This window comes from Mastigoproctus giganteus, chromosome 6 (assembly GCF_048544385.1).
Source record: "Mastigoproctus giganteus isolate SK-2022 chromosome 6, ASM4854438v1, whole genome shotgun sequence".
Classification (NCBI taxonomy): domain Eukaryota; kingdom Metazoa; phylum Arthropoda; class Arachnida; order Uropygi; family Thelyphonidae; genus Mastigoproctus; species Mastigoproctus giganteus.
In genome coordinates this window covers 192,113,468-192,138,680 of record NC_143580.1, presented here as the reverse complement: position 1 = coordinate 192,138,680, position 25,213 = coordinate 192,113,468, and the positions used below count along the sequence as shown (strand labels likewise).

General features: G+C 34.7%; 1 protein-coding gene across 1 annotated transcript in view; it reads right to left on the bottom strand.

Moving 5' to 3' along the window:
- LOC150084836 (1-phosphatidylinositol 4,5-bisphosphate phosphodiesterase classes I and II-like) overlaps positions 1 to 25,213 on the bottom strand; it is a 932,481-nt gene that overhangs the window by 45,770 nt on the left and 861,498 nt on the right. Inside the window, exons 25-28 of the mRNA XM_090376366.1 lie at positions 17,540 to 17,608; positions 15,223 to 15,344; positions 13,879 to 14,006; positions 6,994 to 7,057 (exon numbers count right to left, since the gene is read on the bottom strand). Of these exons, the coding sequence (XP_090232492.1) occupies positions 6,994 to 7,057; positions 13,879 to 14,006; positions 15,223 to 15,344; positions 17,540 to 17,608 (383 nt within the window). The remainder of the gene's footprint in view (positions 1 to 6,993; positions 7,058 to 13,878; positions 14,007 to 15,222; positions 15,345 to 17,539; positions 17,609 to 25,213) is intronic.

The window sequence follows — 25,213 nt, the reverse complement described above, 5'->3', positions numbered from 1 at the left end:
CTATCTATTAATATTTCATATAAACAATCTGGAAAGCTAAATCGATGTTTATTGATGTTCGTATTCAATTATGAAGTGCATGCGGCATTGTTTTTTTTATTCTTCTTTCAGTCTGATGTTGACTCAGACGTCAGCTTTTCCGATTATGAAATTTGTTTCCCCAATTTACTGACTTAATTATTGTACTGAGATCTATTTATACTTTGTATAAAGTATCAAAAACCAAATCTATATTTATATTTAATTGTAAACAGCAGAGTTTGTTTTTTCCTTGAAGTCCAAATATCTCAACTGGTGCAACTGTCAGTGTTTCTGATTGTGAAATTTGTTTTCCCAGTGTACTGCCATTTATTTATACTTCATATAAACAATCTGAAAAAGTAAATTGATGTTTATATTCAATAGTTAAAGGCAGGTGGTGTTTTTCTTTTTTTTTTCTGTTCTTCTCAAGTCCAATGTAGAAAATGGCATGACTGTCGGCATTTCCAATTATAAAATCTCTTTTCCTGCTGTACTGTCATCCATTTATACTTCATATAAATTATATTAAAAAAGTGAATGCTTATTGATATTTATATTTAATTGTTAATGGCAGGTGGCATGTTTTTCAATTGTAGAAGCCACAAAGTAACTTATACTCTGTGTTAGAGTGAAGTAATTAGACATGCCATCAGGATCTAGTAAAGGGCCTCTCTGATGGAAAAATTGAGAAATTGTTATACCTTTCTGAATAAATTGAGAGGAAAAAAGGAAACTCTTGCAAATAAGATAGTTTTTAATTGTACCATATGGTGTGACTGATTGTAGATTTCACTAAATGAACTAAAGGATATTTTTGAAGTTATTACCAATATCGGACTAAATGAAAAAATGATATAAAGAAATACTGGTCTGAAGAATGGACAGACAGAATTAAATTTTTCAAGAAAGTATTTAGTAGGAAGAGATTTCTGTAGATATTTTGGATGCAAATATCTGGATGGAAGGTTTGTGAATATTTTCTTCCAGGAAGAAATATTACATTAGAGCTATAAACTGTTTTGTCATGCTGTTTTATATATTAGTTCATGTAAACACAAAAATAAATAATTTTTGAACATCACACTTCAACTAGTCATTTGATTGATAGAGCTGGACTGCATGGGGTGAAAAGAATGCTGGACTGCAATGGTTTAATCAAATCTATTTAACATTCATTAAAATGCCAATTTTACATGTTTTGTTTATTTGGATGATAAGAATAAAATTTGTTTTTGGCAATACAGTAAACCCCCACTATTCGCGGTATCTGTATTCACGGTTTCTGATTTAATATAAAATGAAACCTAAAAAAAAAAAAAAAAAAAAAAAAAAAGTGAATTTTAAAGCACTGTGAACATTTTCCACCATAAAAAAACATGAGTGTGGCTAAAATTATCTTTCCCAGTCAAAACAGCACTCAGTGGGTGGGGGGAGAGGGGTGACAAAATCGTGAGCGTGGATGTTTCTCGCTAATCCTTGTTCAGTATGTGTTATGCGCTTGTCATGGAAGGTTTCTTCGTTTGGTTTTAATTTATATGCTTATAAATTGAATAAATTTATCAATTTATAAATTGATATGCTTACAAAAGTGATAAATCTACCGTTTTGCCGTGTAAAACAGACTTTTTTTGAGTGTGTTAATGGAAGAAAGTGACTTTATTGTGGACAAATTCTTTCTAACCCGTACAAAAATATGGCTACGAATAACAAGGGAAATGTGAAAAGATCAAAGAAGGTGATGTCATTAGCGAATAATATTGAGTTATTAGACAAAATTTCTAATTGTGAAAGTGTCTTCTCAGTGGCAAAACATTATAAAATCAATGAGTCAACAGTACGATCAATCAAGAAATCGGAAGAAAAAATCCGCCGTAGTGTCCGTGAAAACGCGCTAATTGCTTCAAAAATTTGCTCTGTGACTCGTGATGTTAAATTAGAAAAAATGGAAAAAGCTTTAAATCTATGGATAGAAGACCGAACTCAAAATAAAATTCCGTTAAGTTCACTCATCATTCATGAAAAGGCCAAACTCCTTTACAACACTTTAGCGAAACATGGGATAAGTTTTTTAGTTAGCAAAAGCACTGGTTTGAAATTTCTAATAAATATTACATTTAATATTAAATTGTTTCTTATTTTCATTTTGATGCCATATGCTTGCATTTTACTATGTACTATCTATGTACATAGTCATATTATGAAGGTACATATAATACATACATAGACAAAATTTTAGACTAGTTTTTCTTATATATTTCATACTTTGGACGGGAACCCCTTTATTACTATGGGAGCCATAACTCAGTATTCACGTTTTCGGCATTTGCGGCATTTCTCAGGAACATAACCATAGTGAATAGCGGGGGTTTACTGTATTTCATTTTAAGTAATGTAACGAGTAAATTTTTTGGATAAAAAACTTGGTTTAAAATAATTGTGATAATGTGTATCCTATGTTTAATAAAATTACTTACCTTGTGTAGACTTTAAAAAGAATAAAATACTTGTCATTAATTTAAAGTTAGTGTATAATGTAAGCAAACTGTAATGACGGCAAGGATTCTTCTGTTTTATAACTAGTACAAATGGGAAATAATAATTTGATGTTATTTTCATACGAGTAAAATTTTGGAAAAAAAAAGTTAATTTGGTTTTCTTTTACCGAGTTTAATTAATATAAACAGAACATTATTTAAAATTAAAACAGCTGAGTTAAATGAAAGGTGGTTTGCTTTGTATTTCTCCACCTGCTAGATGTGCATTGATAATCATACGGTGAGTTTCTTTCCCCACTGTCAGTGAACAAAATGCAGTAGTAGTGTCCCCCCTATCTTTATGGAGGACTCTTCCATGTTACATCATCATCAGCCATTTTCAATCCACTGCAGGATGAAGGCCTCTCCAGCAACTTTCCAGTTCCTTCTGTTTTGAGCACTGGCCATCCATTTACTACTCAAAACCTCATGAATTTCATCTATCCATCTCTGCCTTTGTCTTCCAGGTTTTCTTCTAACTCCTCTTGGGTATCATTCTGTTATTTTCTTAGTCCATCTGTCATCATGTCTTCAAGCTATGTGTCCTGCCCAAGACCATTTTAGTTCTTTAGTTTTGATAAGAATGTCCTTTACTTGAGTTTGCTGCCTAATCCATGTGTTTCTCTTCTTATCTAACAGTCTGATTCCCAATATAATTCGTTCCATTCTTCGCTGTGTAGTTCTTAGCTACTATTCCATTCTTTTGGTGAGTGCCCAAGTTTCACTTCCATAAGTCATGGTGGGGAGTATACATTGATTCATTATTTTACGTTTCAGACAAACTGGGATATTGCTCTTCAGTATGTGACTATATTTCCTGAATGCTATCCATCCAAAATTTATTCTTCTCTTGACTTCCAGCCATTTATCATTATTACAGCTAATAACTTGTCCCAGATAAGTATATGACTCCACCTTTTCAATTACTGCTCCTTCAATCATTATTTCCCTTTCCGTGGCATACTTGTTCATCATTACTTTTGTTTTAGCCATATTCATCTTTAGTCCAAAATCCTTACTAACTGTGCATAACTGATTAAGATTTTCCTCTAATTCTTTGGGATCGTGGCTTATGACCACAATGTCATCTGCAAATCGTAAATGGTTTAGGTACTCTCCGTTCACATTGACTCCTTTCTGCGACCAGTCTAATCTTCTGAAAGCTTCCTCAAGGGCAGCAGTAAACAGCTTCGGAGATATTGTGTCTCCTTGTCGAACTCCTTTCTCGATTTTAAATTTACTACTGTCTTTGTCTAGTTTAATAAAGGATGTAGCACTCTCATATATTTTCTTCAAAATCATAATATATGGAGTATCTATGCCTTGTCTTTCCAGTGCCCGAAACATTGCCTTATGCTGTATGGAGTCAAATGCCTTTTCATAATCCACAAATGCCAGGCATAATGGTGTTTTATATTCATTTGCTTTCTCCATTAGCTGTGATATTACGTGAAGGTGATCCGTAGTTGAGAATCCTGTCCTAAAGCCAGCTTGCTCTTTCGGTTGATTCTCATCAAGTATTCTTTCTAATCTGTTAGTAATGACCCTTGTGAACAACTTGTAGATGTGGGATAACAAGCTAATTGGTCTATAATTTCCAATTTCTGATTTATCTCCTTTCTTATGCAACAAAACTATGATTGCATTATTCCACTGCTTAGGCATCACACCTTTTCTAATGCACTTTGTGAAGAGCCTTGCCAGTTTTTGTGTTATGTCTCTTCTTCCCAATTTTAACAACTCTACAGTAACTTCGTCTTCCACCGGGGCTTTCCGATTCTTCATTTTCTTCAATGCATGTTCTACCTCATCAGGAAGAATATCGGGTATGTCATATGTGTTGCTACTTTGCAATCCATATTCCCCACTGCTGGTATCATTCCCTCGCTCCTTGTATAATTCTCTATAGTAGTCTTCTGCTATTTGAATTATGCCTTCTCTGCTGTTTATAAGTACACCATCGCTATTCTTCAGTTTCAGTATCATTTGTCTTTCTGTATTACTGCTCATGGCTGCTGATTTAAATCCTTTGTTTTCCCTTAATGCTTGTTCTACTTTTCTTGTGTTAAATCTTCTTATGTCCTCTCTGAGTCTCTTTCTACTAGCTTTGCATAACTCAGTATACTCAATTTTCTCCCTGTCAGTGTTTTTCTTGCTCTTCATTTGTCGTCTTTGGTTCATCATGACAAGTGTTTCTTGACTAATTTTTTCTTCTTTGGATTTTTGTTTCCCTATAGGTTTCTTGGGCTTTATCACTTTCAGAAAGTTGTAATATTCCTCGTCGATACCTTGGTCCTGAACAGTCTGCAGAAGCTCGAACTTGTTCTTAAGTTCCAGTACATACTGCTTTTTCTCCTCCTCTGTTATTTCAAAGACCTTTGTATTATTTACTCGAGTCAGTTTTTTCCTTTCCTTTCCTACATCTATATCAAGTGTACATCTTACCATTCTGTGATCACTTCCAACATTTACCTTATTCAGGACGGTAACATCATTCGCAATATATCTTCTGTTAGTGAGGATGAAGTCGATTTCACTAGTTGTTAATCCATTTGGACTTTTCCATGTCCACTTTCTGTTCACCCTTTTCTTGAAAAAAGTGTTCATTACTGACAGTCCTTGAGATTCTGCAAATTCCACAAGTCTTTCACCTCTTTTATTTCTTTCACCAATTCCAAAATTTTCTATAGTTCCTCTTTCTGTGCTGTTTTGCCTTTTTCCAACCTTAGCATTGAAGTCTCCCATAATAATAGTGTAGTGGGTTTTCTGCTCATCTAGAAGACTCTCAATTTCAGTGTACATTTCTTCAACCTCTTCATCATCATGGCTCGATGTTGGTGCATAAATCATTATAATCTTTAGCTTGTACCTCTTAGAAATCTTGAATATTAGTCTTGACACCCTTGGTGATGTACTTTTGAATTCCAAAATGTTGTTTTTAAAATCTTTATGGACCAGAAACCCAACTCCACCTTCACTCCTTTCACTGTTTCCATTGGTGTACAGCAGATTTCCACTTGATAAACTTATAAGTGATTCATTTCTTCTTCTTGTTTCAGCCAAACTGATGACATTCCAATTCACATTTTCTAATTCCTTTTCCAGCTCTAATATTCTGTCTTCACCGATGAGTGATCGTACGTTATAACAGGCCAAGTTCAATTTCCGTGCATGGCAGCCTGGTCGTACCCAGAGATTCTTAGCACCCTCTGCTTCCACTCTGATCTCACTGCCGTAAGAGGGAGAGTGAAAGCTGCTGGGGACTGAGGGCCATTTGTATTGTTGTGCTCTCATTGCTGGAGGGTTTGGTCTTTTCCTCTTCATGCTGACCAGGCGTCTTGAAGAGAACCACTCTACACGTTCGTTGCCACCTAAGTGACGTAACAGGGCTTACCATCGAGAAGGTGTGCATGAGTGGATTTTAGGGAGGCAGGCCAACCGGACTTCTCCTAAATCTTCTGTAATAGAGAGATATTGGATCCATCAGTGTTTTAGGCTGAGTGTCTGATAACACACAGGATACCTGTTCCCCTCTAAGCTCCATGTTACATAGTTCTGCATAAATATGCTCCAGCACAAACATCTTTTTCAGTCCTAATGAAGTGGCCAGGCAGTGTATGAATGTTATGGTTAGCAATGGGTCCTATAATTTTGTGATGGCATACAGATTTAATCTGTCAATATGTGTATAAGCAAGCATGCATGCTACAATACTATTTTGAAAAGTAGTGGCCAAACACCTCTGGGTTTGTTTGTTTGTTATTTAGGAGCATTAGCAACTAAGGCCATATTGCTCCGGGAATATGCGGTGATCATTCCCTGATCTTTCCGCATCCCCGTATTTGGTGGTGAGGGGATCGAACCCCGGTCTAATCAAGAAGCGTGCGTTACGCACTGCTGCTTCTTCCCACCTGGCTACGGAGGCGCCACACCTCTGGGCATATAGGACAGATATGGTATATACTTTGTATTAGGGACTGCAGTTTTTATTTCTGCAAAGAACAAGATGATATTCTGCAATATAAAAACAGAGGAACAAGTTTTCACTTTTATAGATATGCATTTGTTTTTCTGAAGAAATGTTTCTTTAGGAAAACAATTTTCTCATATGTCACTGTCTAGTCCAATGCAACAACTATATAGGATTCACAAAGTGATTTTTCTTTGATATTAGTAATTTTATAATGTATTAAAAAGAATATGAATGTTAGAAACCAAAACCTAGCACAAAGGGAAAAGTTGAAGATAATGTAAAAGTAATTAGCTAAATATCTTTATAAAGTATATGTTAAAAGTGGGAATACTTAAAATACAATAAACATATCCTGGGGTCTTCATAAGTGTTAATCATGTAGAAATAACTTATTCAAGCTTTAATATTCATTTTACTGCTGATTAATTCTATAAATGAGGTATTTCAAAAAGCAGGCATACAGACCTTCGTCTGGTGCTCTGCACATACAGCAAGCAACCCAGCTTCACTTTTTCGTTTCAGCAACTGCCTGTAAATAGATAAGAGTGCATAAATGAAAGTCAACCTGATACTAAAAATTTGAATCATAGTACAGTGGATTCCGGTTATTTGGGCCACTGGTTAATTGGGGCAGCCATTTATTTGGAGCAAATCTTAAAGAACAGAACCCAATCGAGAAAATAGCCAGGATTTACTTCGCTTAAACATGATGTTGGTCCCAATCGGGGCAAGAGACTGCAGCACTCGAGATTATCCTACGTTTGTCTCCGACCATACCACGTGGTTCGGTCGGATTTCTGGAGGTCACAAGGTACCTCCGTAGCCGGGTGGGCAGGAGCAGCAGTGCGTAGCACATGCTTCTTGATTAGACTGGGGTTCGAGCCCGTGACCACCAAATACGGAGGATGCGGAAATGTCAGGGAAGGACTACCACATATCCCCGGAGCAATATGGTCTTAGTTGCTAATGCTCCTAAAAACCAAATAACAAACTGGAGGTCACAACCATAAAACAATTAGCAGTCCCCTGTTTATTGGGCTTTTCTGTTAGTGCTTCAATCATATAAAAAATTAATTTTAAGAATCTGCTCTTCATTCCTATTTTTTAAGCTTCGTAACTTGTTACTCTGTTCTCACTTGCGAGTATCGTGTTACTTGCGATTTGTGTGTGTGCCATGTTCTTTGTTATTGATTGCTTATCTTTTTTATTGTTTTAAATTTTAACCCCCACCCACAAATGTCAGTGAACAGAAATGTCAACCAGTTAGTATGTACGTATTACAGTACGTATTAATTAAGTTATGCACGTAAGCGTAAATTTATTTTTATTTTGCTAACCTTTGGAAAATATTCTTCTGATTTTAACGTTTCATTTAATTTTTTAATTGGTAACGTAATAAAGTATAAATTTGTACTTAATATGTATTAAGTACAAATCAGTAAAGATATACTGTACAATATATCTTTACTTTTATAGCCTGTGGATAATATTCCTCCTATTTTTTCTGCTAATTAGAATCACTGTTTAATAGAATTAAACTTTAATTCACAAACGTGATCACAATGACCGAGGCTTACTACATATCATATAGTGAATGGGACTTTGCTATGGTGAATCCATCGTAATGTGATTTGATCGTACAGAAAATCAATCGTAAAGCTATATTTTTAACTATTTTCGTGAAACTTCGCATAATTGGGACAGCCGCTTGATTGGGCCAAAATGCACTAGTCCTGATGTGTCCCAAATAACCGGAATCAACTGTATTTGCTTCTTTTTTTTAAATCATGATACATACAGAAAGTTTGAGGATAGCTGACATGATTTTATATGTATTGAATGATGTATAATGGTGAAATAATATGAAATAGCAATGCTTCTTGACTCAAATTCAATTCTTACTATTTGTGTGACTTTTCAGAAATAAAGGGATAGATGAGAGAGAGAGAGAGAGAGAGAGAGAGAGAGAGAGAGAGAGAGAGAGAGAGAGAGAGGTGCATTAAATCAGTTAAAGCATATAAGTTAATGATAATTAAAATTATAGCCCAACAGGCTGCTAGTCACTGTATACTGCTTAAATAATAATATGAAACAGCAAAGCTTTGTTTTAAAGTGACTCAGCTCAGGAAGTGAGTCACTTTAAAAGGAAGTTTTAAGAGCAATGTAAGCTGTCACTGACTAGCAGCCTATTGGGCTCTAATTTTAATTAGCATAATGGTAAAATAAACTGAAGTGTTGAGCAAAGAATCAAATGTTCATCTCACAGGTGCAACAGTTTAATTATAAGTGTCCCTTGTAGCTCTGTATGTATACATTCAATATGTAATCCAGCTTCAGCCACATACATCAAAATATCAATTCACAATATTGATGATTAATTAGTGCAACGAGTCTGAGGTAACAGCACTGATAGTATTGATGGCCTTAATCATTTACTCTTTCAATGCATTCCCATGTTTGCCTTCACTGTGCATATTTCCAATGTGTATGATAAGGGTGAAATGTTTTCAGTCAGAGAGTAACTGACTGTTGGAACAAACTTCAATCCAGTGTTGTGGAAGTTGTTAGTTTGAATAAATTTAAAGAAGGATTAAGCAAATTATTTGAGGATGTACAGATGATGATTTTTTTTTTTTTTTTTTGTGGCTGATGCTGTATAAGCTTTCTTCTTCACATAATTTTGCTACTAATAATACTAAAACAAATACATAATAGCTCATCTCATATCCTTCATATTCAATGGACTGCATACCAAGTGACTTCTGACTGCTAATGATGATGAAAGACTTCCTTCATGGCAGGACATATCCAAGTCAATCAGCTGCATTTGGTGGCATTTTTTATTATTATTATTATTATTATTATTATTATTATTAGCTATATGGTGCAAGGAAGCCTGAGGCTTATGCTGCACCAGCCAAAAAAAAAAAAAAAAAATTCCCAAGTTACCCTAAGAGAGAGAGAGAGAGAGAGAGAGAGACAAAAGTAGAAGGGAATCACCAAGAAAGAGAAGAATGATGATATCCAGCTCAGGACCCTGGGTGTGCCAAGCCCATACTCACCAGATGTGAGCCCCCGTATTTAATAGTGGGCTACATGTGTAACTAAAGAACACCTCACTGCAGCCTTCATACCTTGAGAAAAGAAATGCAACGTGTGGAACTTCTTGGGAAACATGTCAAAATTTATGTTCTTTCATGTGTCACTTTCATTATATAAATTAAAAGACCTTATACCTTGAATGCATTGTAATCCTCACAGAATGGTCCTAATTTGAAAGGCATAATTGTTTTCATGGTTTAGCATTAGAAGAGACATATGATGCAAGAAAGCAAGCTTATACAGCATCAGCCAAAAAAAAAAAAAAAAACATCTTCCCATTTCACTGATCCTTTCATTCCAAATGTTTGTTTAGTTCTGCCTTGAATTTATTTAAGCTATCAACTTCCATAACAAAGATAGAAGTTTGTTCCAGCAATCAACTACCCACTGGCAAAAGGCAAACTTCTGCACATCTATTCTGCAACCATCTTTCCTCAGTTTGAATCTATGCCCCTTCAGGTTTGTAATCTGAGCAAGAGGAAGAATCCCATCAGCATTAAGTCTCTCAATCCATTCAAGGTCTTATACACCTCAATCAGATCACCTCGCAGGTGCCTAGTCTCCAGAAGCTGCAATTTGCAAAACTTAAGCCTTTTTTCATAAGACACCCTCTGTTCCCTTCACTAGTCTTGTTGCCCTTCTCTGTACTCGTTCTAGCAACTACATCCTTCCTAAAATGAGGCTTCTAGACCTGTACACGGTACTCTAGGTGTGGCCTGATCATTGCCTTGTATAACGGGATAATCACCTCCCTGTCGATGCTAGCAAAATTCCTATATATCATTGACAAGACTCCATGACCTGCCGTGGCAACCCGTCTGCACTGCTCGGCAAACTTTATATTTGATTGCACAATTACCCCCAGGTCTTTTTCCATTTCCACCTCCCTGAGTGTAGTACCACACAGTTGGTATGTTTCTCTGGGATTACTGCTACACATATGCAGTACTTTGCATTTGTCAGTGTTACACTTCAGTTGTCACCTACCAGCCTATCTACCCAACTTTTCCAGATCATGTTGCAGCAGCATACTGTCATTGCTGTTATTAACAACTCTGCCAACCTTTGTATCATCTGCAAACTTTGACATTAAGCTTGATATACCTTCATCAATATCATTGATAAATATACAAAACAACAATGGGTCCAATACTGAGCCCTGAGGGACACCACTAATAACATTAGTCCATGTAGAACGGTACCCATTGACCACCACTCTCCATCTTCTCCCACTCAACCATCCTTTTATCCATTGTAGCAACTTGCCCTTAATGCCATACTGCGCCAATTTGTACAGTAGTCTTCCATGTGCAACAGTATCAAAAGCTTTCCTGAAATCCAAGTATATGATATCAAAATTATTTTTTGCATCCAGTTCTTTTGTGACCACATCATAGTATTCAATCAAATTGGTCAGACAAGACTTCTCCTTGACAAACACATGCTGTATCTGAATTATTGCTGCAGTCTTGTCTAAATGATCCTGCAATGCTTCTTTAACCAGTGACTCCATTATTTTCCCTGGAACAGAAGTCCAACTAACAGGTCTGTAATTACTTGTGTCACCCTTTGATTCTCCTTTGGGGACTTCCCCCAAGTCCAAGGATGCTCTCCTAATTATGGCTAAGGGTTTGCTTACTTCTTTTGCTGCCTCCTAAATGGATAGATTCCATCCACCCCAGGTGCCTTTCTTATGTTTAACTTCAACAATTTCTCCTCCACTTTGCTCTCAGTTATTACAAAATAATTTAACTCCCTGTTAGAGTTTGATAAATATCTGGCCCTCTCCTCCTTGAATAATTCCTCACGTGTGAATGTAGATGCAAAATACTCATTTAGTTCAGCAGCTATCTGAGAATGATTATCTACAGTCAAACCATTGATATCAAGTGGACCAATCTGATTCATCCCCGTCCTTTTAGAGTTTATATAAGTAAAGAGGTCTTTGCTGTTTTTCTTTGCATCCTTTGACAAAGATTTTTCATAATCTGCCTTCACTCGCCTAACCTCTTTTGTGACTTGGTTACAGACTAGCTTGTATCTACCATAGGCTTCTGTGTTGCTTGACACTTTATGTGCATTCCATGCATTTTTCTTCTCTGCCACTAGCCTCATTAGTTCATCTGACTTCTATTTGGGCCTGAACCTAGAGCTACTTCTTAGTTGGAACAAAACGCCTAGTAGTTTCCAAGAATGCTTCCCATTTGCTGCTGGAAACATCAGTTGGTCGCATTGTGTAGAACCTAAAAAATCTCTGAGACCACTGTAGTTGCCTTTACGAAAACAAAACAAAAACTCTTCCCTTTACCCCTGATAGTAATTACGTCTTTTAAGTAAATTCCACATCAGTACACTGTGATCACTGCTACCTAGTGGTTCCTTTATCTGTAAATTCTTAATGTATGAATAATCACTGCTGATAATCAGATCAAGAGTGTTACTCCCTCTTGTTGCCTCTCTAACATGCTGCTGTAGAAAACAATCATCCAATAAATCCACAAAAGCCTTGCTATTGTGCGAGTGACCAATCCACAAGTTCCACTCTATATCTGGGAAACTAAAATCCCCATTATAAGACATTCTGATTTACTGGCCCACTCTATTTCTCTGTATGATTGTTCATTGTACTCATCAGAGTCATTAGGCCTATAACAAACTCCTACCTTCATTTTTGCTTTCCCAGTGCTTATATCACACCAAACTGACTCTATATTGCACTGTCCATTTATGTCAACTGGATGCACTTCCTTAGATTTTATGTGTTTCTCAACTAAGCTAACCCCACCTCCCTTCCTATCCTGACCATTCTTTCTGTAAACATTGTACTCACAAATTCCAATTCTGCATCCCTTATATCTGAGTGGCACCAAGTCTCTGATATCCTAACAATACCCACCTTGGACATCCCACCACACTTCAAATTCATCAAATTTGTTTACTATACTCCTAGCATTGGTGTACATTCAAGTGTACATGCACTTGTTCTTACTCTTAGTTACTCTAACACAGCCCATGTATTTACTTGTTTCATGACCCCCAGTAGTTCCTGAAATCCCCAGCAACTGGCTTTCTGGAATGCTGCTCATTCCAGTAGAAGCAGTGCAAGAATTTACAATATGACAGGCATAAACACAATGGCCAAAAAATTAATCAAGTAAGCACAGTTATGTGTACTCAGTTCTTCAGCTACAGGGTAGGCAAATCAAGGAATATAAATGGATTGCTATATTTCTTCCCAAAAATAGTATGGATGGATGGAAAACTGGGAATTAGTTGTTGAGGATAAAGGCTGATATAAAAGAGCTTGAAAAGATTTTATTTCATACTTATGTATCATGGTTAGAAAATCTTGTTGCTTATATAGCAACAAGATTTTCAATAGGGTCAGTCTAGTAGCTTTATTCAACATGAAAGTGAGCAGGCTGAGAAACTGTGCTACAAGAGACTAAGAGGTTTAACTATGCATTCTGTTTCCCCATCCCCAGAAAAATATGAGTCACTGCCACTCTTTAATACCAATATCAATTCATAGTTGTCAGGCTGTTTGATCTCCCATGTGTAGAGGAAAGGGATCAAAGTGATATAACTTGATCACATGCTTAAGAAACTTCTGTCTTCATTCATTTTTATATGTAGAGTATACCAAATGGGTTAATGCATTTGTTACAAAGTCTTTTTAGTTTCAACAGCCGGCAGATGAAAACAGAATTCAACAGTAATGAACATCATGTCAGCCCATACTATCATGATATATACAAACACCAGACAGTGTTATACAGATCTGGTATGCACAGAAAAATACTACCATTAGTGTAAAATAACCCTCTTTAGTTAACTTATGCCCATGATATTAGATATATTAGTCAGTCTTTCAAACAAATTGTTAAAAATAAACAAATCAGAAAGAGACATTAAATGAAAAACAGAAAAAAAAAAGAGTATACATAAAAATATTCTTAATGCTCAATCACACTTACCAGTAAATCTACTGTGAAGAAGTCAGTGATCCTTCAATAATAAGGGATTCTTATATTATTTATTACTTTTTTAAACTTATAGTTTCTTTAGAAATTTTATCCAACCAAATATATTATGAAAGATAAATTAGTGGAACAGGATAACCAGAGCTAAATATTATGGCAAATACAATTAGGCATTATCTATAGTAGAGCTAATCTTTAACAAAATATTCACAGTTGTATTAGAACTTCTATAATTTGCATTATAAATTAAGATTAATTTACTTACATGTCCACACCAGAACTCTTTTTAGCTAGTTTAGAATGGGATTTTACCAAATGAGTCTTTTGGTATTCTTGAGCCTTAGATAACTTATCTTCTTTCTGATGCTGGAGTTCTCTTTCCTTTTCTTTGATCTGATATAAAATTATTAATATAGCTAATTTTCATGGGAAAAATTAAGAATTATTTGAAAGACTGAAGATAAAAATAAATACAGGAGAAAGGAAAGAAAGTGAAAAGTAACCAGAAAATAAATAGAGGAAATTATAAATGCATATAAAACATCTTTTAAACATACTTTCTAATAATATTTTATTTAATCAAAAGTTGAGTCAAAACACCAAAGATACAGAACAATAAGATAAATATACCAATCAGCAGCACATTTTTTAAAACAGAAAATTATTATAAAATGTGTTGAAAAAACTACACTACTATTCTACACCCAGGAGAACAGTTGCAATTTAAAGATTATAAAGATAACACAACAAAAAAGGGGATAAAAGTAAAATAAAATGATATATTCTGTGTAGTGCCAGAAAAATAGTGTTCAAAATTTCTTTGAATTATTTAGAATAAATTTTCTTACTGAAAGAACTTCATTTACTGGAGTTCTATTTCAATTTGAGTATTAATTACAGCATCAGTAACCTTTTAAGTAAATGAATTTTCAGAGTATTTGCATGGTTTTAATTTTTACAGTACCAATACAAATGTCATGCTATTAGTTTTTTCCCCCCCCCCCAATTACTGTATACAACAAAACAGAGTAGGCTTGGAAAGCAATTTGCTGGCCAAGCACTGATTATGTATGCTATACTTATACAACACTGAACAACAGTTAATATCAATTACAAACAGCAACAGATGGGCTGGACATTCATGCTATGTATGCAAGAAGCTGTTTACTGCAATAGTTTGTTAAGAAGTTATAACATGTATGCAATGCACACACTAAGTTAAAAACAAGATATACCTTCTCACTCTTCTTCCTTAGTGCCTGAAAATTACAATAAAGACATATTAATAATTTTAAATAAACAAACAGGATATTTAAAAAGGACACCTTTGATCTGGTTCTATGCAATTATTTAAAATATCAGAAACAGTTACTACACAATGATAAAACATAATAATATAGAGTTGCTCTGGACTAAGGCAACTTAATATTATTAACAATGCTTAATGATACTGCAATGATTTATATATTATGGCAATATAATGAAATGTTAATTTTTTCTACAATTAAAATGTATTCTGTAGATCAGCAAAATCTCCTGAAATGGCTAAAGATCTTAATTCCATACCCTTAAAAGATTATCTTTACAATTGCATGTTAAAATATTTTACCTTTTCATGTTTCCTCCTCAGTGCTTGTAAATCTCGTTCAAGTTTTGCCACTACTTTCTGCACAAATTTATGCTCTCTGATCTTTTCAAGTGGTTCTGCTTCAATATTAGCTTCTTCTGATTCTGTAAAAGATGTATTTAATTCATCTACCAAGTAATTCACAGGTGGAAAAAAGTATACAGAAACTTCTATATGGACAGTATACAGATTCATGTTTTGGCCAATATTTGAATGCATTCTACATCTACATAAATCCTAACTAAGATTTCTCCATGGTCACATCAAAGAATCCGATAACTGATGGATGCCCTGTGTTAGTTTCAGGATAGTTCTTTCCAGATTTCTCCAGAGACAACCGGTTTAATATCTGGGTTCTGGACTGGGTATGGTATAACTATGTTTTCAGTGTATACCAAACGCATTTCTCATCACTACACAATACTAAAACTTTTAATCAACAGTCTAGTTAGCTCTCTCCCTCCAATCATGGCAAGATAACATATGATATGATGGGCTGATGAATGGTTTGTATTTCCTAGCAATACCAAAGAAGCTCTCTTCATACAAACTTCACCAAACAGCACTTAGGAATAGTGACCATGTTTTCTGTTGTTTTCATATCAAGGCAACTAAGGCCATGAGGCATCGGTATATTATGTCTGTAAATTGCATGTATTCTATGGGTGGTTTATCTGTTTTGCTTGATTAAAATCTTGAGATGAAAAACTATAGTTTTTTATGGAATAAAAACTAAACTGTGCAATCGATGTCAAATTTCAACTACTTTGCCATAGTAACTTTTATGAAAAAAGCTCATAAAAGTTCCTCCCACCTAGATTGGCCTCAGACCCAGGAAATATTGGCCTCAGACCCAGAAAATATATCCAGATGTTGTAGTTCCCATAAGATGACAACAGCAAGGCTGGTGAACCATTTTTGTGAAACTTTTCACATGATAAGAAATTGAATGGAAGATTGTCCATTTTAACCAACACTAAGTGGATAAAGTGATGGAAAAGTTGTGGCAGTCTCCTCCAAAAAGTCCCAGGAAACTTGCATTGAAAACAGGATTGCTACACAGAATTACACAAAAATCTTTGCAACAGTTATATCTCTGTCCATATTATGTTCACTTAGTCAGGAGCTGAAGAAGCTGGATCAAAAAAAAAATGGCTATTCTACTATATATAGATAGTTTCAGGAATTCATTGATAAATATGGAAGATAAGCTTGATGCAGTTTTCATCACTGATAAAGCTTGATTTTATCTCAATGGGTATGTGAATAGCCAAAACCTCTGGGTCTGGTTGACTGAAAGCCCACATACATTCCATAAAAAGTCCTTACACTCTGAGAAAATCAGCATATGGTGTGCCGTGTCATGTCACCACATGATGAACCCCATTTTTTTTTGAGACCACTTTGTGGTTTCATCATATCTGCTGAAACCATATCCTTTCTGCAAAAGTTCCCTGGCAATCATCTACTTTCTGGAGGGCTGTAGTCCCAACATCATTGGATTTCTTCCTCTAGAAATACCTGAAAGGAGAGGGGTCTACGAAAATAACCCCCATCCCCATAATGGAGGAAGGGGTTATGCTGCAACAGAAATTAAAAACATTAATGTCTTCCAAAGTGGATTTAAACATGGGCAAAAGAAACGGTGCATACATTTGTGAAAAGGATGGCCATTTTTAATATCTCACACTTACATTATTGTTTTGTGAGTATGGTAAGATGATATACTGTCCTATGCCTGTTTATTTGTACTTGATTATGATGTGGAAATATGATAAAGAAAAAAATTTAATTAACAAAAAAAAAATTAAAGGAAAAAACCCACTTGGTCTTGGTTTTAAATCTTTGAATTTCTGTTACCAGGAGTTTACAGCACAAGCATACTAAACCATAATTTCTCAGACATACACAGGATATTTTTAACAACTTACACTAATAAGCCATTTAAATAAATCACCTTGAGATATGAAGATGTAACTTGTTCTGCCATCACATTAATGTCTGTCTGTCTATCTGTATTTATTAAATACAGGTTGAAAATTTGTTAAATATAGGAAGTTTCTATAAGAAACTTTCAAACTACAAAACAGTTTGGCAGTACCATTACATTTGTTGCTATCATTTAACAGAAGAATGACTAAAATAAAAGGAATTATTTTTTTTTTCCTAATAAAAAAGAATTCTTTTAAACCCCACATATTTTAGCATTATTGTGACAATTTAAGGACAGTACAACGAGATCATGCATCATCATTACGTACATATTTTTGCACTTACTGGCCATGTGTACACTTCTTACCTAATAAAGAAGGTGCTTTATCTGGTGTATTTTCATCTGACAAGCTTCTGACAGACTGATTTAAACGTTCTGTATGAGAAGAAAAGAAGTTGTTTCAGATGACAGCTACTGATAAATTAATTGTGTGCTCTGTAACATTATTAAAATGTTTTTGAATTATTACTTAATCTAAATTAGATTCATGGTACTTTTCCTTATAAAAAGAGCCTAAAGAACAATCTACTTCTCTTGGGAATAAAAATCTTTACAACACACCTATAACTTTGTTGAAAGTGGACTGCAATCAGTTTTTTGAATTTGGTTTACGAAGAAAATATTTTTCTTTTTGAAAAATGCCATATTTTTATTGTTTGACCAGTAACTGACTAATAAGGATCTGCAAGCAAAAACTTACTTATTTTGGATTTATATCTACTGGACACATTTTATAAACCATGATTACACAATGGACGTATGAGTTAAAGGGTGTGGGTTTACACACAGGTATGATTATGCTAGAAATTAAGTGCAAACACTGCAATTAACTGTTTAAAACTGTTAATTTCAAGAGGTAGAATATTATATTCATTAGTTTATAATAGAATAAAATGAAATTTGATAGACATTCTGATTTACTGAGAGTTTTACTATATTTAACATTTTTATAAACTAAATGTCCTTTATTGAGGTTGGGAGTAAAATATTCTTGCTGTCACTGACAAAGAAATAAAGCTTGAAAACAGTTTATTTCTTGTCGAAAATGGCAAGAATATCACATGACATTATTATTTATTAAAAAGTTTTAAAGAACATTACAGGTGCTGAAATTTTCTTCTGTGAGGTCTGCTTTTTGTACAGATGCTGGTAGCATGCATATTTTACAGATAATTTTTGTATACTATTTAAAGGAAACTAACCTGTGTTGACCTTATCCATTATTCTACAAATAATGGAAAGTTTATTTGGTTTACTTGTTCTTTTAGAATTTTATACTGCGACAAATAATAATACATGCATCCGATGTCATAAATGGATATAAATTTAGAAAACAAATTTCTAATTGTTGTGCTTTATTTTATTTTCTATTACAACTTTCTATACTTATAATTTTTTTTTTTACTTATTTCTGTTTGATTTATCAGCTGATACTCTGAATTATCTAATAAGTACCAAAACAGAATAAATTTGATAAATTTTATTAAGAATCTGAAATAAAGGATAATAAAAAAATAACTTCTGAGGTTTGAGACCTTGTCCTTCTCAAAGTATTTAAAAGAGTTGAAATTTTGGAATATTCCTATATTAGGCATGCATTTGAGATATATAATGCCAGATTTCCATAAGTTGCACAGTTGAAGTTTGTGCCAGCAGGTGCAGAATGGCTATTATTAGGACCAATAAAGAAATTGACACAAAAATGATAATATATTGGCTCTCAGAAAATATAAACTTTATTACTTATTTATTAATTATTTATTAAAATATTATTTTAAATATAGTATTTATTACTATGTCACTTTCTGCATAGGTCAAAATTTAATTTAATTGTCCTGTGACATGAAAATGCCAGATAGTTTTCTAAATCAAATTTTTTTTTTAAGATCTTGATTTGTTGGCCAATGTGTGGTGACGGTGCACCATCTTGCATGAAGATAACCTTTGTCATTGTCCACTGCTCCAAGATAGATAACAATCTTGTAGTGCCATGCTGTTGCAACGGTACACACTTTTGGTATTTGCACAGTTAGTTCTCCAATAAAAGTATGAACCAACAATGAAACAAACTAAGTTCACATTCATGTCACAAAACAAAATCTGATGAGTGAAACATAGGCATGATTCTGATCAAATGACACAGTTTCATGTGTTTATACCACCTGACAGAGTAAAGCGTGCTTCATCTGTCCATAGAATAGTGTTGAGCCATTTCTCATCCTTTTAAATTTGGAAAGAAATTGTAATGAAAAGTCATAATGTGTTTTAGTCATCTGCTTGAAGATTTTTCACCAGGGAGATCTTGTACTCTTTTGATTTCTGCTCCTCTGCAGCAAAAACTTCAGAAAGAGTTTCTATAGTAGTATAGGATCATCCTTTATATATTCTATTACACATGCAACCTGTTGCCTCAAATTTCATTATCAAATTGCTCACAGACAGTTTTAGAATGTGAACCATGATAAAGGTTATGCACATGTTTATATTCCTATGTTGCAGCATTGCATCCCTGTATGTACTAATTCTTCATTCACTCACCATACTGCACTCCTACCTATGTGATCATGAATAAATGATCATGTTGCTCTTTGTAAACACTAATAAATAGTCATTCTATGCCTGTAGGAAAACATGAACTTTATAACTATGTAAATCTGTGGGTGTCTCAAGTACATGCCTAATATAGGAATATTCCAAAATTTTAATTCTAGAAAACTACTTAATAAAAATTCAGAGCAAAAGCCTTAGACTGCATTAAAATTTATGGACATAAAAGTTAGTGATCTACATACAGTAAATTAGCCAAAGTTATTATATTGGCATCATTTAATTACATCTAATATTGTGAATGCCTTCACAATGAGTTGCCTGTTTGGTTATACTTTGAGTAAATAACACTTCCCCAATAGAGAACACTATTGTTACTTATTCTCAGTGGACACCACCACCTATACATCTGTTTCAGAGCTATTTGGCTCTTCATCAGTGAGAGATTCTCTCATATTGTGAACTTAATTTCACACCTGGAACTTAATTTCAGCTGTTATGCCATCAGGGTGGTGGTATCCACTGAGAATAAGTAATAATAGTTTTCTCTGTTGGGGAAGCATTACTTATTCAAAGTATAACGAAATAGGTAACTCATTGTAAAGGCGTTCACAATCATAAATTGAGATGCAATGAAACAATGCCACTATAATAACTTCAGTTAATCTACTGCATATAGATGTGATGCATTTGCACTTTATATGTCTCTTTAGAAAAGACTGGAAGTTATTTTATAATCACTCTATATTAAATTTAAGCAAAATATAATCAGTAAAAAGGATGCTGATGTGTGCATTTTGACAAATGGGCAAAGCAATCCAACAGGTAGTTCTATATTGCTGTTAGATGCAATAAAAATGGGTGAGAAAATATTAATTATATGGCTTTATTCTTCAGAAAACACATGGAAAACAATCTAGTGACAAATCAGTTAGGAAATTTGGACAACAGAAGACAAAGTAAGGAGACAGAGGTCTGGATAGGCATAAGAGGTGAGCCAATGTGGTATTAGCTTAGGGCACCAAAGTTTAAGGGGAACTAAAAACTGCAAGAGCAACAGAAAAATATCACTCTCAATCAGCAAGAAACAAGTGAACAGTTAAAATAGGAATTCTACATAGGAGATTAGGTTAAAATTTTTGACATTTCAAAAAAAAAAAAAAAAAAAACTATTAAAGAAAATTTATATGCTGCCTAATTTTTTGTTATAACATTTGAGCTAAATAAACATCACAAGCACAGCGCTCTAAGTGGTCAATTTGGATATGTCACAAGCTGTCACCCTGCTTTCAGAATTAAACAAATACTTTAAAATTCAAAACAGATGATAAATTTTAATACCTTCTAGATTGGAAACCGAATCTGAATTTATGAAAACAGGAATTTGCTGCTGAAAAAGAATGCTTGTTAATGACAAAGAAGGAAAATTTTTGAATCCACTTTTTCATCATTTTTAGACAGTACAATCCAGTCAGTGAAAGAGAGATTTCAGTTGATCAAATAGCATAATAATCATTTCTAATACGAATTTAGAAATTCCACATAACAGCTGGTGATCAGGAAGTCATCTGTACTATTAGATATTAAAAGATTTATAAGCATTAAAATATTTGCAAAACAATTTCAAAGAGGGGCTTAGAGGGGAACAGGTATCCTGTGTGTTATCAGACACTCAGCCTAAAACACTGATGGATCCAATATCTCTCTATTACAGAAGATTTAGGAGAAGTCCGGTTGGTCTGCCTCCCTAAAATCCACTCATGCACACCTTCTCGATGGTAAGCCCTGTTACGTCACTTAGGTGGCAACGAACGTGTAGAGTTGTTCTCTTCAAGACGCCTGGTCAGCGTGAAGAGGAAAAGACCAAACCCTCCAGCAATGAGAGCACAACAATACAAATGGCCCTCAGTCCCCAGCAGCTTTCACTCTCCCTCTTACGGCAGCGAGAGGATCAGAGTGGAAGCAGAGGGTGCTAAGAATCTCTGGGTACGACCAGGCTGCCATGCACGGAAATTGAACTTGGCCTGTTATAACGTACGATCACTCATCGGTGAAGAGAGGATATTAGAGCTGGAAAAGGAATTAGAAAATGTGAATTGGAATATCATCGGTTTGGCTGAAACAAGAAGAAGAAATGAATCACTTATAAGTTTATCAAGTGGAAATCTGCTGTACACCAATGGAAACAGTGAAAGGAGTGAAGGTGGAGTTGGGTTTCTGATCCATAATGATTTGAAAAACAACATTTTGGAATTCAAAAGTACATCACCAAGGGTGTCAAGACTCAAGATTTCTAAGAGGTACAAGCTAAAGATTATAATGATTTATGCACCAACATCGAGCCATGATGATGAAGAGGTTGAAGAAATGTACACTGAAATTGAGAGTCTTCTAGATGAGCAGAAAACCCACTACACTATTATTATGGGAGACTTCAATGCTAAGGTTGGAAAAAGGCAAAACAGCACAGAAAGAGGCACTATAGGAAATTTTGGAATTGGTGAAAGAAATAAAAGAGGTGAAAGACTTGTGGAATTTGCAGAATCTCAAGGACTGTCAGTAATGAACACTTTTTTCAAGAAAAGGGTGAACAGAAAGTGGACATGGAAAAGTCCAAATGGATTAACAACTAGTGAAATCGACTTCATCCTCACTAACAGAAGATATATTGCGAATGATGTTACCGTCCTGAATAAGGTAAATGTTGGAAGTGATCACAGAATGGTAAGATGTACACTTGATATAGATGTAGGAAAGGAAAGGAAAAAACTGACTCGAGTAAATAATACAAAGGTCTTTGAAATAACAGAGGAGGAGAAAAAGCAGTATGTACTGGAACTTAAGAACAAGTTCGAGCTTCTGCAGACTGTTCAGGACCAAGGTATCGACGAGGAATATTACAACTTTCTGAAAGTGATAAAGCCCAAGAAACCTATAGGGAAACAAAAATCCAAAGAAGAAAAAATTAGTCAAGAAACACTTGTCATGATGAACCAAAGACGACAAATGAAGAGCAAGAAAAACACTGACAGGGAGAAAATTGAGTATACTGAGTTATGCAAAGCTAGTAGAAAGAGACTCAGAGAGGACATAAGAAGATTTAACACAAGAAAAGTAGAACAAGCATTAAGGGAAAACAAAGGATTTAAATCAGCAGCCATGAGCAGTAATACAGAAAGACAAATGATACTGAAACTGAAGAATAGCGATGGTGTACTTATAAACAGCAGAGAAGGCATAATTCAAATAGCAGAAGACTACTATAGAGAATTATACAAGGAGCGAGGGAATGATACCAGCAGTGGGGAATATGGATTGCAAAGTAGCAACACATATGACATACCCGATATTCTTCCTGATGAGGTAGAACATGCATTGAAGAAAATGAAGAATCGGAAAGCCCCGGTGGAAGACGAAGTTACTGTAGAGTTGTTAAAATTGGGAAGAAGAGACATAACACAAAAACTGGCAAGGCTCTTCACAAAGTGCATTAGAAAAGGTGTGATGCCTAAGCAGTGGAATAATGCAATCATAGTTTTGTTGCATAAGAAAGGAGATAAATCAGAAATTGGAAATTATAGACCAATTAGCTTGTTATCCCACATCTACAAGTTGTTCACAAGGGTCATTACTAACAGATTAGAAAGAATACTTGATGAGAATCAACCGAAAGAGCAAGCTGGCTTTAGGACAGGATTCTCAACTACGGATCACCTTCACGTAATATCACAGCTAATGGAGAAAGCAAATGAATATAAAACACCATTATGCCTGGCATTTGTGGATTATGAAAAGGCATTTGACTCCATACAGCATAAGGCAATGTTTCGGGCACTGGAAAGACAAGGCATAGATACTCCATATATTATGATTTTGAAGAAAATATATGAGAGTGCTACATCCTTTATTAGACTAGACAAAGACAGTAGCAAATTTAAAATCGAGAAAGGAGTTCGACAAGGAGACACAATATCTCCGAAGCTGTTTACTGCTGCCCTTGAGGAAGCTTTCAGAAGATTAGACTGGTCGCAGAAAGGAGTCAATGTGAACGGAGAGTACCTAAACCATTTACAATTTGCTGATGACATTGTGGTCATAAACCACGATCCCAAAGAATTAGAGGAAAATCTTAATCAGTTATGCACAGTTAGTAAGGATTTTGGACTAAAGATGAATATGGCTAAAACAAAAGTAATGATAAACAAGTATGCCACGGAAAGGGAAATAATGATTGAAGGAGCAGTAATTGAAAAAGTGGAGTCCTATACTTATCTGGGACAAGTTATTAGCTGTAATAATGATAAATGGCTGGAAGTCAAGAGAAGAATAAATTTTGGATGGATAGCATTCAGGAAATATAGTCACATACTGAAGAGTAATATCCCAGTTTGTCTGAAACGTAAAATAATGAATCAATGTATACTCCCCACCATGACTTATGGAAGTGAAACTTGGGCACTCACCAAAAGAATGGAAGAGAAGCTAAGAACTACACAGCGAAGAATGGAACGAATTATATTGGGAATCAGACTGTTAGATAAGAAGAGAAACACATGGATTAGGCAGCAAACTCAAGTAAAGGACATTCTTATCAAAACTAAAGAACTAAAATGGTCTTGGGCAGGACACATAGCTTGAAGACATGATGACAGATGGACTAAGAAAATAACAGAATGGTACCCAAGAGGAGTTAGAAGAAAACCTGGAAGACAAAGGCGGAGATGGATAGATGAAATTCATGAGGTTTTGAGTAGTAAATGGATGGCCAGTGCTCAAAACAGAAGGAACTGGAAAGTTGCTGGAGAGGCCTTCATCCTGCAGTGGATTGAAAATGGCTGATGATGATGAAGCATTAAAATATTTGCAAAACAATTTCAAAGGCAGTTATTCTCACTGAAATTCTGCGATTCGTGTATTTAAGCAATTTGACAGAATCAATGGTAAATCTTTTCATGGTGCTGAGAATGCTTGTAACATTATCAGTATCACTGGCTAGCACCAAAAGGAGCTTTTCACATATGAAGTTAATCAAAACCTTCCTCTGTTTCATGATCACACAAGATTGGTGGGTTGGCAACTTTTCAATTGAACATGCCATCACTTAAGAATTTAAACCTGGATAAAATGTTCCAAAGGTTTGAAGCTGCTAAGGCCTGAGAAGTTAATCTTTGAAGTAGAAAATTTAAGTATGTAATAATTAATGCTACTTGTTAATTCAATTTAAATTAATAATATATGTTATGTACCATCAAACCCCCATAACAACAACAACAATAATATATTTTTTATTTAGATTTTAATAAATGCACTGAATAAAATAAAATTATTAAAATTTTATATTTTATTTTTGAATTGAAAAACCTTTTCAGCTTTATTAATGGGATGGAGGTGTGGGCACCAAAGCAAAGTTGGCTTAGGGCACTACAACACTTT